The sequence below is a fragment of the Bos mutus genome, chromosome 14 (genome assembly GCF_027580195.1).
Source record: "Bos mutus isolate GX-2022 chromosome 14, NWIPB_WYAK_1.1, whole genome shotgun sequence".
NCBI lineage: Eukaryota > Metazoa > Chordata > Mammalia > Artiodactyla > Bovidae > Bos > Bos mutus.
This window is the reverse complement of record NC_091630.1, coordinates 49,864,012-49,883,384: the sequence shown is the minus strand read 5'-3', so window position 1 is coordinate 49,883,384 and position 19,373 is coordinate 49,864,012. Positions and strand designations below refer to the sequence as shown.

The window sequence follows — 19,373 nt, the reverse complement described above, 5'->3', positions numbered from 1 at the left end:
TTCCAGTCATTCTCTAAGATGTATTCCTGAGGATTTCATGGCTAGTGGTTTTATAAGTACTGTAATAACTGTCATAAGCCAAATTTTCTCTCCTCCAGAGGAGAGAAGTATGGGTGTCTCACCAATATAAATGTTTCATTGGCCAGCACTTTCAGAATTGCCTCTTTTTCTGTGTGACCTGGAGCAGGGGAGCAGGTGATGTGGGGGCAGCTGATGGGAGGAAGCAGCAATTTCTGCCTCTATGATGTTAATTTCAAGTGGGCACTAGGTCATCTAATCCTCTGGAGGAATACCGAGAAGTGAGATTTCAATCCTTTTAAGCAGGAAGGATGTAATGTAACACCTGTTGCAGGTTTTAAAGCATGGATAGTGTTTACCAGGTGACAGAAATGGAGGAGGACGTTTCCCTGTAAAGGAATGGTATGAAAATATAATACTGAGGGGTGTGAAATAGCACAGGAAGGGGCTGAAGGTCACAGTAAAGAGTTTGCTATTTCTGGACAGTGAAATGAGGAGGAAGCCGTCCTGGGAGATGAAAGGAGGAAGAAAGACAGGAATTGGAGCATGGAACGCCCTGCCTACTGAGTTAAGAGTTGGAGACTCCCTTTCAGAGGCTCTAGGAAGCCAGTGAAGGACTTTTAGCAAAAGAATAACATGATTAGATACTTGAAAAATATTTTTAAAATGAAGATCAGTACCATGGTCTGCAATGGGACAAGGAGGGAGGCAGGGAGACAGCCAGGATTTTACAGGACTTCAGTCACATGATGAAGGCCAAAACTAAGGCCTGGGCACAGAGTTAGAAGGGAAAAGACATGTGAAAAGTATGGAACGGCAGTACCCAGAACTGGACAACTGGTGAGGAGTAGAGAACAGGGGAGAGAGATGCTGACTCTTCCAGTGTAGACTTAAAAAGTGCTCAACATGGGAGCTGCAAATTCAGTTTCATCTGGGGCAAAATGAGGACTGCAGCCTGGGAGACAGTACCTCAGATAGCTCTGAGAAGCTGCTCTACAGAAGCTGCGGGGGAGGCTGGTATATATAAGGTTTTGGTGAAGGGGGAATACATGCAACCAAGCACATATTTTTCCAGAAGGTTTCTGCTAGTCATGAAGAACAGTCATCACCATGAAGGATTTCAGTGCTTTTCTAGATATAAGGAGATACACGAATTGGGCTCATAAAATCAGCTTCTGAAAATGTCTAACTATCCGAAGACCTGTCCTGCCAGTTTTTCCTCCCAAGCACAGCGTGTCTCATTTCTGCTCTCCACCCTGAACTCCTTTCAAGGGGATGTTGAAAGTCAGCAGCTGCATTGCTGCTGCTGCTGCTAAGTCACATTAGCACATGATTTAATCCTTGTAGAGGTAGATGGCAAGTGCCCATGGCAAGTGCCAATTTGCAGTTAACATTAGCGTGGAAAGATGAAGGGGAGGGAGGCTGCTGTGATGGGGGTGGGGAGGATATCGTTTGTCATTGAGGGGATTGTGGAGACAGATGTTGCATTAACTATAACATGTTGAGTTTTAGATGTCCATGGTGTACCTGTGTGTGTGTGGCTCAATCATGTCTGACTGTGACCCCAGGGACTGTAGTCCGCCGGGCTCCATTCTGTCCATGGAATTTTCCAGGCAAGAATACTAGAATGGGTTGCCATTTCCGCCTCCAGGGGATCTTCCCAACCCAGGGATTAAACCCGTGTCTCTCGAGTCTCCTGCAGATTCTTTACCACTGTGCTACCTGGGAAGCCGTACCTATATAGGGATGTCCTTTGGTGGTTTCATACTCAGCAAGGACTAAAGTTGTATGTGAGTACAAGTGGGTATAATAACAATAAATAATCAAGTATATATATAATCTCAAAGGGTAATGGAAACACAGTACTAAGAGTTTTCTGGGAACATGCTTCAGGTGTTAGGAGCAGGGAAGAGGTATTCCAGGAACAGGCACAGAAGTGTAATAACAGAAGACTCAGCTGCCTACTGTGGAAGGTGAGGAAAGATCACCAAGGAGTGTGTAAAAAGCATTAAGATTCCTTGATTCTCTACCACCAGTCCCCTGTACACCCAAGAGCCTCAGAATAAACCACTGTAGGATCTACGAGAAAGGAATGAAAAATACTCAAAGTTCTGCTTAGTATCTTGCATAAACAGGTCAAAGAGAAAACAATTATCCTGTCAAAGGTTGGGGGCGACAAATGAAAATCACATACTGGACACCCCTTAAGCATCAGTGTCATCAAAAAACATGCAAGAATTGAGGACAAAAGTCCAGTAGCCAAAACAGATGGACCAGACAGGGAGTGTTGAGGACCTTTGGGTAGCCTTTGAGCAGCCAGGATTAGGGTCCTCACCTATTCAGTTAAATTCCAAAAATAAAACCAAAACAGAAGTGAAATCTACTGGAGAAAGGGTCCCAGGCTGGATCATTTTAAATGCAGAGAAGCAGGTTCAAACCTGGTGGCTGTGGTCATGAAGGTCCTACCTTACCCACAGATGTTTCATATTCATGTACATCTTCAGCCTAGCAAACACCTCCTACTACGGCCAAGTGGTCAGCTACCTGTCCCCCAAAGGTCCATAATTGCCTCTGCACTCACCACAGCAACGAACCTGGTCAGAGTAGAACATGCCTTAATGTGCTTGATGAGAAGGGAATGAGGGCTATAGAGTGTGTATGCCTGGCAGTTGATTTTGAAGCCTAGGTTTAAGGATAGACATTGAGAACTTGCTGAGAATGTACTGAAAGTTGCAATAGAAAATTCCTATTATCTTTAATGGGAATTTCATGGCTAATTCTCTGTGCAGTGCTGAAAATGTGCCCTTTAAACACGATTGCTTTTTTGCCTTAAGATATATGGAGTGAGCCAGAGTATTCAATTTGGCTCTGCTTCTGCTGCCAGGATCTCTTTCCAGCTGTTGCCCGCTGCTTCTCCATTCTGTTCAGTGGTTTTCTATGGTGCCACTCTCCGCCTGCCATCTCTCTGCTTTCTTTTCAAATATTCATTAACCCCTTGTCTTTCAGCTCTCAGACTGTGAACCATAGGAGTTGGTACAGAAGATTTCATCAGCACTGCCTATTTGACTAGAGTCAAATAATAATGTTGAATGGGCTTCCCAGGTGGTGCTAGTGGTAAAGAAACTGCCTGCCAATGCAGTAGACGTAAGAGATGCAGATTGGATTCCTGGGTGGGAAGGATCCCATAGAGAGGGCACGGTAACCCACTCCATTATTCTTGCCTGGAGTATCCCATGAACAGGGAAGTCTGACAGGCTACAGTCCACGGGATCGCCTGTGAGTCCTACATGACTGAGCACATGCACGCACATATGTCTGTAACTGTATTATTTATTCTTTAAAACAAATAGCTGTTTGCTTGTTTTTCACATTTAAAAATATTTACTTGTTTCATTAAGAAAAGTGCCTCCTCTGTTATAAGGGAAAAAGGACAGAGGTGTTGGGTTTTTGAAATCCCTGCTGATTGGTGGCAATTTTCTTAAGCTTTTCATTTGTCAGAAACACAGTGCTCAGGGTGACCAAGGTGGGAAGGATCAATAGATCTGCAGTGGGCTTTCCGTATTAATTTTGCAGACCCTCTGCATGTGTTGAACCATACTAGTCACTTCAGGATTGAGCCCTATGTAACATACTGCCTTAACCCTCTGATGTATAGTTCTTCCTTGGTGTGAAGTATAATAAAGAGAAGCAGGGAAAATAACACCCTGAAACATTAAACAATTAGTTTCTTCAATCGGGTGCTTCCTTCTGATTGTCGATAGACTTTTCACAGTGGTGCCCTGTGCTCAGTAGTTAAAAGTAATTAGAAGCCATAATAAATGAGATTCCTGCAGGAATGAACATGCCTTACACAGAACAGTACATTTCATATAGAAAAATACAAATCTGTAGTAGAGAAGGAATGTGATCTTCTTTCAGTTTGTTTTTACTACTTGATTGAGTTACAGTCAATATAATTGTTCAGCAATCTGTGAAGCTACTTCCTTCTTAATCATGAACACATTTCAGTACGAGGAGGTCCACATTCATGGTGAAGTGGTTTGGGCTGGCTGCATTAGTCTCTGCCTGAATGATGCACTGAGCATATAAATGCTGAGACCAAGATTGGGGCTGTTGAATTATGCATCTGGGGAGCTGAGAGTCTCTAAATGCAATGATCTTTGTGATGTGATTTTTGTATAATGGACGCAGTCCTAGATTTTAAATCAGAAAACTGGTTTTGAATCCTGTTACTTGCTGTGTGACCATGATTATATCACCTGGTCTCTTAGAGACTTAGTGGTGTAATGGAAATAATAATTTATTTTTGAAAAAGATGACATGAGAATTAAGTGAGCAATATATGTGAAAGCATTTAGTGAAAGACCTGGCAATAGTGTACACTCAATTGTTTCTGTCTTAATCTCTGTTTCTAATAGCGAACCCATCTTCTCACTGCAGAGATAGACATATGAAATGCAATTGACTAGATCATTTTGTTGTTATTGTTCAGTTGCAAAGTCATGTCTGACGCTGCGACCTCATGGGCTACACACACCAGGCTTCTCTGTCCTCCACTATCTACCAGAGTTTACTCAAATTCATGTCCATTGAGTTGGCGATGCTATCTAACCATCTCATCCTCTGCTGACCCATTCCCCTTTTGCCTTCAGTCTTTCCCAGCATTAGGATCTTTTTCAATGAGTCAGCTCTTTCCATAAGGTGGACAAAGTATCAGAGTTTCAGCTTCAGCATCAGTCCTTCCAATGAATATTCAGGGTTGATTTCCTTTAGGGTTGACTGGTTTGATATCTTTGCTGTCCAAGGGACTCTCAAGAGTTTTCTCCAGCACCATAGTTAGAAAGCAGACTAGATCATACCTACTAAAGTAGGGGAAACCTTGTATCTAAAACAAAATCAGCGGTTGCTAAGGGAGTAGGTATTACATATTCTCACCACAAAAAAAAAAAAAAAACAAGTAATTAATGTGATACGATACGATGGAGGTATTAGTTAATTCTGCAGTGGTAATCATTTTAAATCATGTAAGTGTATCAAATCAACATATACACCTTTAACCAGCACAATGTTATATGTCAGTTCTCAATAAAGCTGAAAGAATCACAGTGATGAGTCACAATAGCATGACCAGAGGTGTATGAAAATATGAGCTCACACCTCTGATCTTTTAAAAGTGGAATACTCAACACAGTGGATCCTATTACAGCTTATTTTTAGAATCCTCCATTGATAGCTTATAGAAAGTCCTTCAAGAACAGCAGAACAGGATCCCCTTGAATTCAGGGATGGGAAGTCTTCTTCCCTTGAGTCAAAACCAAGAGTATATGTTAAAACAGAGACAAGCATTTAGGACTTGGAAAGAATCAGGCACTAGCATTTGTTTGCAAGTCATTCATGGAGGGAGAGAGTAGCGTTTATGGAGCGTTGCTGTGGGGCATGCTCTGTGCTGCCCCAAACCAGGGATGTAAGACGTCCTTGCTCTCCTGGCGCTTAACAGTCTGAGGTCTTGACGAGGGGACCACGTCGGGAAGCCAGTCAGCTGTATTGTGTGGCACCAGTTCTCATATGGACAATAGGAGAAAGAGAGCCAAAAGATTGGTTTTGGTTTTTTTTTTCAGTGAAGTGACTCAAAGAAATAGACACATGCTTTTGAAACTACAGGAGAGATGAGGCATACATCCCGTGTCATTTTGACAATGTAAAAGAACTGATTCTGCTAGGGTCCCAGCCATGTCTTCTGAACCTGGAAAATATTGGTAAATTGTAAATGGACCATTTTGATGAGAGAATAGTAATAATTAATAGAATTGATGTAAGGCTAAAGAATCAATGTAGTATAATGTGTGATTTCCTCGCATTACCAAAACCCATCCAGAGTTGCTCATCAGAAGCCATGGTAGGAGCAGTGGTTCAATCCAGAAAAAGGGAAATGCAAGTCATTTCTGAAGAAAGAAAAGCTATATCAGGTTTAGAAATTCTAAGGGAATCTGAGATTGTTTTTTTACTAAAATTTATTGCCTCTACAATTCAGTTATTACTGTACCAAGTTCATTTAATAAGTGAACATTTCTTGAACAAATAGATGGCCAATGTAGAGTATAAAGAAATTAATTGCATCTTTTAGGAGTGACCTATAATACTGTTGGAACACATTAGGAATTCATGTAATTTTTTTCAATAATTGTTTATTGACTCCTTACTTAATCCCAGGAAGTATACTAGTTCCAGGAAAGTTGCAATCAATACAGGCACTAGTCTGGCCTATTTGTGGTGGAAGTGACAGTAATATTAATGAAAGTTGCTAACATTTGATGCGAATATACTACATGCTATATATATACTGCCCTAAGTATGAGACACGAATTATTTTATGTAATTCTCAAAACAACACTCTGAGGTGCATGCTATCCTTAAAGTCAATTTACAGGTGAGAAAACAGAGTTTTAGAAATTTATGTAATGTGCCCAAAGTCACAGAATTATCAGCAAATTCAAGCTCCAACCCTGGGGGTTTGCCTCTTATGCCCATAGTCTTCATCCCTACACCTTTCAGACAAGTATAATAGAGCATGACCAGAGGTATGATATGGGACCCAAACCAGGGCATCAGCGAGGAGCAGCATATGGGAACCATGGAAGGAGGTGACTTCAGGGTACTGTGAACGGTAGAGTTGAAGTGTGGAGTAGAAGTAAGGAAAACCAGAGACCATATTGTGACGACTCTGTGTTTCAGGTTACCAAATGGAAAGCCATTGAAATGTCTGCCTTTTCACCTGCATTTTTAAAAGATCACCTCCGAAGAATAATGGGAAGAGACAAGATAAAAGGAGTCAGAGTGAGGTTACATCAGTCTAGGCAAGAGATGATACTAGCAGTGCCACTCAAGTGGAGAGAGTTGAGAGATAGTAAGAAATATGAAGCGGACTTCCCTGGTGGCCCAGTGGGTAAGAATCTGCCTGCCAATTCAGAGGACATGGGTTCGATCCCTGGTCCGGGAAGATCCCACATGCCACAGGGCAGCTAAGCCTGTGAGCCACAGCTGCTGAAGCTAGTGCACCTGGAGTCCATGCTCTGCAACAAGAGAAGCCACCACAGTGAGAAGCCCACTTGCCACAACTAGAGAAAGCCCATGCGCAGCAGTGAGGACCCAGTGCAGCCAGAAATAAAAAATTAAATTTAAAATAGATCAATATTTCAATAAATGCAATAAAACAAACATTTTTAAAAAGAAATATGAAATTGGTAAGCATGAAAGATACTAGAGTAGATACCTTAGTACAGGGTCTGGAACACATACATTTATCTCTTATAATTGATGAGTTTGTTTTAAATGGCTTAGGAGCTTATGACATAATCTGGAGGTGAAACAATGGGTCATCTTGAATAACCAGAGAAAGATTATAGGAAAACGATAATTTTAATCTTGACCATACCCACTCTGGGAAGGCTTTACAAAAATGGGAAGGTTGAAGACACTACAAATATCGCACATACGCCTTTAAGGAATTAAATAATTTCTACATCTTATTTCTTCCAGCAATTTTCTTATTTCTTTAAATGCTGGCACTTTCATTAATATTTAAAAATTAGTAAATATGAGAATCTTGGATTGCACCATACTTAATATACCCATTACTATACTGTGTCTTTTAAACAGCGTGTCTAAGCACTAACTCATGGGACACCTTAAATTATAGTAACTCTGTAGCACATTTCAAGAATTTTAAGATTGAGATTAAATAAGAGAATGTTAATGGAGAATCTCTAACTCATCTATATCCTCCAGCTGCTTTTTTATTTATTATTATTATTATTACTGTTATTGGCTCTGTTGAGTCTTGGTTGTGGCTTGCAGGATCTTTCCATGTGGCTCGCAGGCTTCTCTCTAGTTTTGGCTTGTAGGCTCAGTAGTTTTCAAGCAGCCTGAGTGGCCGCAAGGCACGTGGGATCTTAGTTCCTCGACCAGGGATTGAACCCACATGCCCTGCATTGGAAGGCAGATTCTTAACCACTGGAGCACCAGGGAAGTCCCTGTTTTTAGTTTTTAATGGTCGAATAAGATGGGATCACGAGAAAAGCACAAGCACGAAGTATAAGAACATTTGGAAAGTTAGCAGAATCGTTTACATTTTCTTCACCAGGGAGAAATGTGCCTTAGACTAGTCTGCCTTAGGCTTCCTAAGTTCAGATGGTGCTGCAAAGTGCATAAAACCAGGGGGTCGCAGATCTTCCACCTGTCATAAAACCTTCTGGGTATGAAAGAGTGGTGGGCAAGTAGTAGCTGTGGCTACTGTTTCAGCTTATTTCACCTTCTCTTGGGATTGACATAGTCATTATTATCCTCTCCAAAACTTGAATGCTGCCCAGGTAACTTCAACTTAGTAAAGGATCCTGGAGAGTCACAGCTGATTAGATTCCTAATAACTTATTAGTGACAGTCACTTGAACAAGGATAATGGACCTGGCTTTTAATTAAAGGAGGGGAAAAGAAGCCTTTCATAGAATAAGGGAAATGATTTTATGTTTTAAGATCTAAATCAGTGTGATTCTAAATATAAATGGCTAAAACTATATAAAGACATATATTTCACATGAAGAATATTATCAAATGATAGATTCTTTAGGCTGTTCTTATACATAGACTCTGAGCCATGTATTTGACCTAAGGGAATTTTTTCCCTCTTATTCTCACGACCAAGGGCAGCATCACAGAAAAGATGGTGAAAATGAGGCAATACACATGAAAGTCCAGAGCTAAAAAACAAAATCAAGACTGTTATCATTGGGTGCAATTCTACACTGGGGCTAACCTCGCTGATTTCAGAATGGTTAAAAATTTATTCCACTTTGTATTTATCTAGCTTCCCAGGGCTTCTCAGTTGGCGCTAGTGATAAAGAATCCATTGACCAATGGAGGAGGCTCAGGTTCCACCCCTGGGTCAGGAAGATCCTCTGGAGGAGGAAATAGCAACCCATTCCAGTATTCTTGCCTAGAAAATTCCTTTACAGAGGAGCCTTGAGGGCTACAGTCCATGGGGCTGCAAAGAGTCAGACATAAATAAGCAAACACACACACACACACACACACTTATATAGCACAAAATCAAATTAACCTTTATATTAATGCAAATTATTCCAAGTGAAATTTTGAAATAAATATTAAGTTTTGAAATATTTAACTAATTTATATAAAAAATTTGTTAGAGGACATGTCTAATGTTTCCTTTTCCAGTGTCAGTCAAAATCATTGTTTGGCGTATGGTTCCTCAAACTCAGAAACCCCAACACATGCCTTTTAATTGTGGCTGTGTCTCTTCCGTTTATCATATTTTTCTAGGAAATTATTCTGCAAACTATACTGCACTAGCACACACAAAAAAAGTGAACATACTTATCCAGGTACTTCAATTATGTTACTATTGCACAAAAGAATTAAATATCACTGCTCAAGCAAGAAACATGTATCCCTGAATGCAGTGACTTCAGTGGGGTTTGTTTGGGGACATAGTTTTCAGTCATAATTGAGTATGTAATATTTCTAAGGGATCCAATTGAAGTGTTCAGATGGTCAGTTGTGTCCGACTCTTTGTGACCCCATGGACTGTAGCCTGTCAGGCTCCTCTGTCCATGGCATTCTCATAGCAAGAATCCTGGAGTGGGGTGCCATTTCCTCCTCCAGGGGATCTTCCCAACCTAGGGATCAAACCTGAGTCTCTTACATCTCCTGCATTGGCAGGCGGATTCTTTACCACTAGCACCAATATTTATACTCAGCTTCAATGTTTAAAATATGGAGAAATAAAAGCAAAATATACCTTGCTAAAGAGTGCATTTTTCTCTTTTTAATTACATTTTAAGTTTTTTTTTTTCAACTTCAACATCTACATAATGTGAATTTAAGGCAAATGTTTGTGGTACAAATTCAGAGATCTTGATTGCACTAGTTTTTCATAGTTTTTATTTAACGTGTCAGTTTATTACTCTCTGAAGGATCCTCCTCCACTAGTAATGACAAAGTTTGGGACCACCCCAAGAGAGAACAATATAATGATTAGCTGCCAAGCAAAGCATTAGAGGTCCTGACTGTGAACATTCTGAAAGCCAGCAAATAAATCCACAGCTCAAAGCCATAAACGTCACGTTGTTTTGGTTTGCTGTGTCAGTTTCACCGTGAGTTACTGCATCACCCTTGTGGTCCAAAAGGGTGACGCATCTCCCCAAGTGTTCAATCTGATGCACTTCAACCCTTTACAGATGGGCTTCCTTGTTCAGTATAAACTGAGTCAACATTAAATGTGGCTTTAGAGCTCTGGAGGTTTAAAATGTAATTTGAGTAAAACTGATTTTTCATCTGTGATTTTGCTAAATGAACAAATACATAGAAGGTCCTTGGATTTGGAGACTCTTTTATCTAATTTATTTAAAATGTCATGAGTCATCTTAAAAGATTAACATATTAAAAAACAAAGATTAACACGTAACTTGCTTCAGATAAGAACTGAAGTCTCAAAAGTGAACCAAATAGAGTGTAAATAGATATGAGTTAATAAATGGTTGAAATGTAATGTGGTGCATTTAAGCCAATTTAGGGAGCTGAGCTTTGTCTCTCCAGTTGAGGGGGAGGTTTGGATGTCGGTCATTGTGGAGCCCTGGCATCAAGAAATAAGACTGCCAAATGGGAGACCATTTCACATGCTTTTTCTGACCCTGAATTCTATAGTTTAGCATACAAAATTGATATCTCGTGTTCTAGGATCAGTTGGGAAAAGCACTTGAATAAAAATAACAGATTCATATGAAACATGTGCCAAATTATAGTCAGGTAAACTCTACTTCCGGAGAAGGCGATGGCACCCCACACCGGTACTCTTGCCTGGAAAATCCCATGGACTGAGGAGCCTGGTCGGCTGCAGTCCATGGGGTCACGAAGAGTCAGACATGACTGAGCGACCTCACTTTCAGTTTTCACTTTCATGCATTGGAGAAGGAAATGGAAACCCACTCCAGTGTTCTTGCCTAGAGAATGCCAGGGACGGGGGATCCTGGTGGGCTGCCGTCTATGGGGTCACACGGAGTTGGACACGACTGAAGTGACTCACGTCCATCGAGTCGGTGATGCCATCCAGCCATCTCATCCTCTGTCATCCCATTTTCCTCCTGCCCCTAATCCCTCACAGCATCAGAGTCTTTTCCAGTGAGTCAACTCTTCACACGAGGTGGCCAAAGTACTGGAGTTTCAGCTTTAGCATCATTCCTTCCAAAGAACACCCAGGGCTGATCTCCTTCAGAATGGACTGGTTGGATCTCCTTGCAGTCCAAGGGACTCTCAAGAGTCTTCTCCAACACCACAGTTCAAAAGCATCACTTTTTCGGCACTCAGCTTTCTTCACAGTCCAACTCTCACATCCATACATGACCACTGGAAAAACCATAGCCTTGAGTGTCTTAAATAACATTAATAAAGTTTTAGAGTTTTTAATAGTAAAAGATTAAATTCAACCTTTTTTATCTTGATAGTAAATCTGCTTCTGCCAGAACTTAATGGTACTTACAGGTAGAAAGTAGACGCTCAAAAATATTTGTTGAATGAATGGATGAATAGAAAGGAACCTCTTTGTGACTCTTCCATAGCATTGCTAAATCAAAGTGCCTTTCAAATTAAATTGAACCCATTGGCCATACCTTACATTTATCATATTAAAACTATGCTAAATCTCTGAGTGATATGGATCTATTTTTAATATGAAATATGTCAAGAAGATTTATTCATTATATGCACAGGTGTGTTGACCCTCTCCTTTTTCTTTCTCTGGGGAATGCACAACTTCTGCATAATTTCACAGCCCTGTCAAGTGCACATTCTCAGGAGTATGCCCTAAGCTGAGCTATTACTTGGATGTCTTATTACAGAAATTATGGAACAGCTTTCCTCAGTGCATATGTTATATTTGCCTTTTTAGGAAGGACAGATTCTACACTGTGGTCTTTATTTTTTTATTTTTGTGATTCTCAGGGAAAGAATTGTTTACATTTAAAAAATGATATTGCAGCTAGAAGAAGCTGAACAGTTCAGAACCCATGTTTTCCAGGATGGAGTAAAAATTTAGATTTATCTACATTTTGGGCTTCCCAGGTGGCACTATGGTAAAGAATCCATTGATCCTTGGGTCAGGAAGATCCCCAGGAGGAGGGCATGGCAACCCCTCTGGCATTCTTGCCTGGAGAGTCCCATGGACAGAGGAGCCTGGAGAGCTACAGTCCATAGGGTCACAAAGAGTCAAACATGACTGAAGCAACTTAGCACGTTTTTATATTTTAATTTAACTCCCTAAGGTGTGAACAGAGATAATTCAAGAAAGGAAATTGGAGGTTCAGACAAGGAATCTCATATGGAATGAGATTTGCTCAGGATTCCCCACCTCTGGTCTACTTCCTTCTTTCTCTTGCCCAGTGAGCAGGACAGACTCACTGGTAATCAGAGAAGTGTCTATAAAATCCAGTGTTCTCTTGTAAAGCCAAACTCTGAGTATACATTTATGCATCATCGAAAAACTAAGTGCCACTCTAGATTGGAAATATTTCAGAGAATGCCAGAATCAAACTGCTTCTTGCAAATGCTGAATTTTTCCATTCAGATTGAGATAGTGAGAGAAGATAAAAAGCTATGAGGTGAATAATGGTGTGTTGACCACAGAGCTGTGGGCTTAGTGCTGGGTGCTCTTACACATGCTTAATTATGTGAATGGAACTGTGATGCTGTGATGGAAAAACTAGATTTCCATTAGATAAATAAACTGTGAATCAAATAGGCAAAATTTCCCACACTGACCTGGCTGTCTCTTTTAAAATTTTTCGCTTTTAAATTTTCATATTAATCTTGGAAACTCATTGGAAGGTACTCAGCGGTTAGTGTGAAAAGACATCCTGTTTTGACATGCTGATGACAGAAAACATATGTATTACTTTTAAGGTAGATTTTTCTGTTAGATGATGTGTATGATTGGTTCTTGGAGAAGGGAATGGCAACCCATTCCAGTACTCTTGCCTGGAGAATCCGTTGGACAGAGAAGCCTGGCCAGCTACAGTCCATAGGATCGTACAGAGTCAGATATGCTTGAAACGACTTAGCACACAGGCATGCACTCACATGATTGGTTCTAAAGATGTGACTCTTTGAAGTACCCTGCCCAAGAGCATGTTACTGCCCTTGTTGATTGATCGGGAAATTACAGTAAAGCCTTTTAAAGTCTCTGGCAGATAATTTGCTGCTGTGCCACTCTTTACAACAGTTTGATGTAGAGAGAAATAAATCAGTTTAAAAAGATTAAGAAAGTGGATAATGCAAGCTGCATGTTGAAAGTCCTCCACAATAACTGAGTGTTTGTTATAAGTTGAGGAGGGCAAGTCAGCCTTTATTGGGAAGCAAAGACATATTTCAGTGTGATGAGAAAAAGATAAAGATTTTTTTTTCTTAGCTTCATTCAGCTGGTGTAATGAACATTATTGATTAAAATGTTAGGATCAATAAGGACTTAAAATTGGAGTACAGGAGACCTTAAGAAAGAGAAAAAGGTTATGTTGTATGTTGAGTAAGCTGACAATTAAATGCTTTGTAAAAATTGATTCTTTTTTAAACATGAACTCTCAATTATAGCTCTTGGCTTTCATTGGCATGTGCATGGAGGTACATGTAAAGGACAATTATATATTATTATCAAACTTGTACACTGAATATTCATAAATATCATATACTGGACTGTGTATCCAGTGCCTTCTCCCCTTCTCCAGGGCATCTTCCCAAGGATTGAACATGGGTCTCCTGCATTGCGGGCAGATTCTTTACTATCTGCACCATCAAGGAAGCTCGTACTATAATATAGAGGCTAATTATAAAACTTCAGCCCATCTGAATACATGTTCTTAATGCTAAAGAGTTCTCTGTGGTATTAATAAGAAAACTGCTGTTCACGTCATTTAACAGCCAATGGAACTGATCATATTTCTCCCTAGAGTACAATTACGTCTAATAATATGAGTGTGTTTTGTCAGATTCTTTCTAAATTTGCAGCAGTAATGTTTCAAGTCCCTTTCTCCTTTTTCGTAATTCATCAATATCTGAACCTACCAGGTGTACTGGGCTCCTGTGGTATAGCCTCACAAACATGGAAAAATGACCTAGATATTTGTCACATATAAGCAATTGCACTGTAGAACTTTAATTTGTGGGAAATTCTAAACAGATCTAGAAAAATGCACATGTAAAGTACCAAACCCAGGGAGGTAAATGTGAAAGTGTAGAGAAAAACAATAAATATCAATCAGTGTAAAAATGAAACAAAAGCCACTAATATAGATGTTAGGACAAACATCTAAAAGTAGCATTTTTATGAAATGTGTGCAGAAGATACCCCTAAAAAACAACTCAGAGACTTGAAAATATGAACAAGCATAAAGGGTTCATAGCTCCTTAAGAGTTGCTATAGAGAAAAATGTGGAAGAAGTGAAAGAAAGGCCTTTAAGGAAAGGAAGAGGACCAGGGCTCACTAATCACTGAATTCAGGACTAAATTGTGAATTTTCTCAGTCTGTTCTGGGCACCACATTGCTGAATAACTCATTAGGAGTTCCTTTTCAAAAGTTTACAGTCCTGTTAGATTGTGTTCAAGAAATACACCTTAAAAAAAATTCTGACCTCAATGAATATTAATTTCACTTTTTTCTAAAATATTGTATATAAATCAGCATAAGTCTATTAACCATGAAAATGTGGACATGAGTGATGAGTATTACTGAGTCGTTTCCTTTACAGTACATGAAACATCAGTAAAGATTAATATCTGATAAGAAAGCTTATTAATTCTACTTACTTAAATTTTCCATGTATAAGCTCCCTCCTAAAAAGTGTTCATTATGGGTTTGTTTTAAATGTAAATAATTTAGGACCCCAGCAGTGAACCTCTTAAAGCTATTTTTAAACAGGTATTCTACATAGAAAAACAAATGGTTCTTTGTCTAGTTGCTTCGAATTTGATTTTGAAATTCATGTAAGAGAGGAGGAAAAATAATTTGCCCTCTACTCTTCTGACTTCTTAGCTGAGACTCCTGTAATAAAGACAGATTAACAAGAGAAAAACAAACAGAAGTTTATTAACACGCGTACCTCATGAGTACATGGGAGATAGATACCCAGGGAAAAATGAGTACTTCTCCCAGGAGGCATATTGCTCCACCTTTCATTGGCAACCCCAGCTGTCTTGAAGACCATTGTTACTGGTGAGCATTGTTACAAAAGCCCTTGCTTTTGTCCACAGGTGCACCCTGAGTGTGACCCTGGAGCAGGCCATCATTCTGGCCAGAAGCCACGGGCTGCCTCCCCGCTACATCATGCAGGCTACAGATGTGATGCGGAAGCAGGTGAGCCTCACACGTTTCAGGAAGTCATTTCTCAGGACCTGAACCTGAAGCTTCCTTGGCTCATTTATCATAATCTGGCAGGTGCCTGGAAGTGACAGGCCCTTTTCCAGGCTCGGGAAGTGTGAGCAAGAAATACTGATTGCCAGGGAAGAAGCCCAGACATCTCTCTGAGGGTTCTCCAGGAAACTCAGACAACCTGAGAAAACGGATGTGTGAGAGGTAACAGGTTGGAGGCAAGGGAGGTGGCCCGGCGAATGGAGAGGAGTGGATTTGAGGCTGTGTAAAGTGCCAGATAAAAGGACTGAGGCATTTTCTGGGAATGACAGGTCATTTAGTGAGGCTGTGTAATAGACTGAGGAAGGGGGAGGGGTGAGGAGGAACCAGAGTTGAGGGCTCTGCTTGCTTCTGGAGATATCGAAGGGTCTTCCATGCCATGCTAAGAAGTGTGTGCCTTATTCTGAAGATAAAGAACATACCTCAGGTTTTCCTTCAGAGGATGAAGAGCAGCCTTTGGACTATATTTAGATCACTGATATACCTACAAGTGAAAAAGAATACACTCTTACAAAATGAATGAGCTTTCTTCCTTTTTTTTTTCGGCTCAGCCAAGTGGCTCGCTCCGTCTTTGTTCCCCGAACAGGGAACGATCCCAGGTCCCTGTTGTTAAAGTGCCAAGTGCTAACCACTGGACCACCAGGGAATTACTTGAACTTTCTATACAACGGCTCAATAGTATTTTAAGTATGCTAGTTTAGTTTTGAATCCTTAAGATTCTTTAAAAAGCTAACAAAAATGCACTAATCTCCAGTGTACCAATTATGAGGAAAACGTGCTTAATCTAGTAGAAAAAAGTCACAAATCTGTAGGAGATAAAAGAAATCAAAAGACATCAATTTTATATTTTATTCTGTCACCTTTTCTTAGGGCTACTTCAGAAAATTGATTTAACAAATCTCTCTACTTGCTGATTTGGTTTGAATTATCCATTAGTAGTGAATGACTTAATTTTTAAGCTATGCTTTTGTAATTATGCCTGCTTTATTTACTGAAGACTTAGTGTATACCTCTCAGATAAACATATAAATCCCTATGGGTTTACTCCCAAGATCACACTACAGAATGTCAACTGAACCAGGAGAAAAATCCGTGGAGACAGTCCTAAGTGAGGCTGGTGCCTGTCTGAGATCTTTAGAGATGAGGGACAGCCAGTACACACTATATATCAATACATTGGTGCTTCGGGTTGGGAACCCCAGTGCTGAAGATTGAAAACTAAGAACTCACAAGGTCCAAGAGGGGTTTGCTAAGTAAAGGTCAGATCTGTGAGAAGCACATGACACAGTGTGGGTCAGCTGGAAAAGGGCAAATACAGAAGGAACAGCCTGCAGGTTTTGGAAGGATTTTTCAGGTAGATATTCAAATTTGGTTTTAAAAAGTAGATCCAAAGTAAACTTGTAATTATTCATGTCGGGGCTGGGATTTGGGCACTAAACATACAGAAAGAGATTAACTTTTCTGTTTCACTGTGTTGCTGTTACAGTGACTTTGCAGTAATTCTTGGAGGAGCCCTCTCAAAATTATGGTTTATGACAAAACTGGGAGACTGATGATTGACCTTTTTTAGAATAGTCTGATGAGGAAGTCATTATGAGTTAGCTACATGTACATTCTTACTATATGGATTTGGATAATCAAAACCATTAGCCGCTTACAACTAGAAACTAAGATAGATAAAATACAGATGGGAAAAGTAAAAACAGTATTACCTGGGTCTTGATGAGTTGTTTAACTGGCTTAAACCTCTTTTAAGTATATTTATGTGGCAGAGGATAAGACGGTTAGATAGCATTACTGGCTCAATGGACATGAATTTGAGCAAACTCCAGGAGATGGCGAAGGGCAGGAAAGACTGGCATGCTGCAGCCCAGGGGGTCACAAAGAATTGGACACAATTTAGCAGCTAAACACACACACACACACATGTATGTTATTAATATGTATTACTATATATTTATAAAATATAAAAGACTGAAAAATTGTGAACTTTGTAAGTTTATTTCTCAACTGTGCTATTTTTCAATATTTATCACTCCTTCCTCCTATCATTTATTAATAAATCCATTGAGGATGGGTAGATACCTTCTTTTGTTAACTTGTTTCTCTGCTACATCTGGTTCTGAGACAAAAACCTGACTTGTGCCTTCTTTGTGAAAGATCATGGAGCCTGGGGCTCGCTCTTTATAGAAATTGGGGTACCCAGGTCCCAGAGGAGACTTTTGAGATATTCCTTCTGTGGCCCACCCTCTTTCTAGTGTCTGCAGTTCCAGGCAGTGAGGTTAATGTCTGGGATCCAATCCACAAATGAACTCTTACCGACATAGAATCTGATTAGTTAGAACACAAATGTGAATCAGCTGTCTAACTTTTCTGATTCTCTTGTCTTTCAATCATTTAGATTCAGCTTTCTAAGAGACTGAATGGTTAGAAAGTTTGTCTGATTAATGAATAATATTTCCTAAGATCTTTAGTTTCCTTTTGAGGAACAGGAAACTTTTTAGCATGAATTTTTATCCGTATTTCTAACTGCAGTGTAGACATCCCCCCTCAGTTTGGTTCCAGAAGCCCCCACAGATGACAAATCCACTGATGGGCAAATCCCTTACATAAAATGCCAGAGGAGTACAATGAATACAGAAGGCCTTCTGTTTTCACGGGTTTCCACACCCATGGGTTCTGCATCCATGGATTTAACCAACTGTGGATCAGTACTTAGTGGATTAAACTTACAGGTGCAAAGGATATAGAGAGCAAACTGTACAGTTTTCACATACCAATTTTATGGATATATGCTTGCTTAATAGAGTTGTTTTCATTAACTGGTTGAGTTAGAAGAAAAATAAAAGATAGAAGTTCAGTTCAATTGCTCAGTTGCGTCCGACTCTTTGCGACCCCATGAACCACAGCATGCCAGGCCTCCTTGTCCATCACCAACTCCCAGAGTTTACACAAATTCATGCCCATTGAGTCGGTGATGCCATCTAACCAATTCATCCTCTGCCATCCCCTTCTCCTCCTGCCCTCAATGTTTCCCAACATCAGGGTCTTTTCAAATGAGTCATCTCTTTGCATCAGGTGGCCAAAATATTGGAGTTTCACCTTCAACATCAGTCCTTCCAGTGAACACCCAGGACTGATTTCCTTTAGGATGGACTGGTTGGATCTCCTTGCAATCCAAGGGACTCTCAAGAGTCTTCTGCAACACCACAGTTCAAAAGCATCAATTCTTCTGCACTCAGCTTTCTTTATAGTCCAACTCTCACATCCGTACATAACCACTGGCAAAACAATAGCCTTGACTAGACAGACCTTTGTTGACAAAGTAATGTCTCTGCTTTTTAATATGCTGTCTGGGTTGGTCATAACTTTCCTTCCAGGGAGTAACCGTCTTTTAATTTCATGGCTGCAATCACCTTCTGCAGTGATTTTGGAGCCCAAAAAAATAAAGTCTGACACTGTTTCCTCATCTATTTGCCATGAAGTGATGGGCCCAGAGGCCATGATCTTCGTTTTCTGAATGTTGAGCTTTAAGCCAACTTTTTCACTCTCCTCTTTCACTTTCATCAAGAGGCTTTTGAGTTCCTCTTCACTTTCTGCCATAAGGGTGGTGTCATCTGCATATCTGAGGTTATTGATATTTCTCCGGCAGTCTTGATTCTGGCTTGTGCTTCCTCCAGCCCAGCATTTTTCATGATGTACATTGCCTATAAGTTAAATAAGCAGGGTAACAATACAGCCTTGATGTACTCCTTTTCCTACTTGGAACCAGTCTGTTGTTCCATGTCCAGTTCTGACTGTTGCTTCCTGACCTGCATACAGGTTTCTCAAGAGTCAGGTCAGGTGGTCTGGTATTCCCATCTCTTTCAGAATTGTCCACAGTTTATTG

General features: G+C 40.2%; 1 protein-coding gene across 2 annotated transcripts in view; it reads left to right on the top strand.

The window, feature by feature from the left end:
* Positions 1 to 19,373, top strand: part of PREX2 (phosphatidylinositol-3,4,5-trisphosphate dependent Rac exchange factor 2) — a 304,496-nt gene that overhangs the window by 269,442 nt on the left and 15,681 nt on the right. The window contains exon 38 of one of the 2 annotated variants that reach the window (XM_070382298.1): positions 15,328 to 15,430. The exons of the other annotated variant lie outside the window; for it this stretch is intronic. Within the exon in view, the coding sequence (XP_070238399.1) occupies positions 15,328 to 15,430 (103 nt within the window). The remainder of the gene's footprint in view (positions 1 to 15,327; positions 15,431 to 19,373) is intronic. 2 annotated transcript variants of the gene reach the window in all.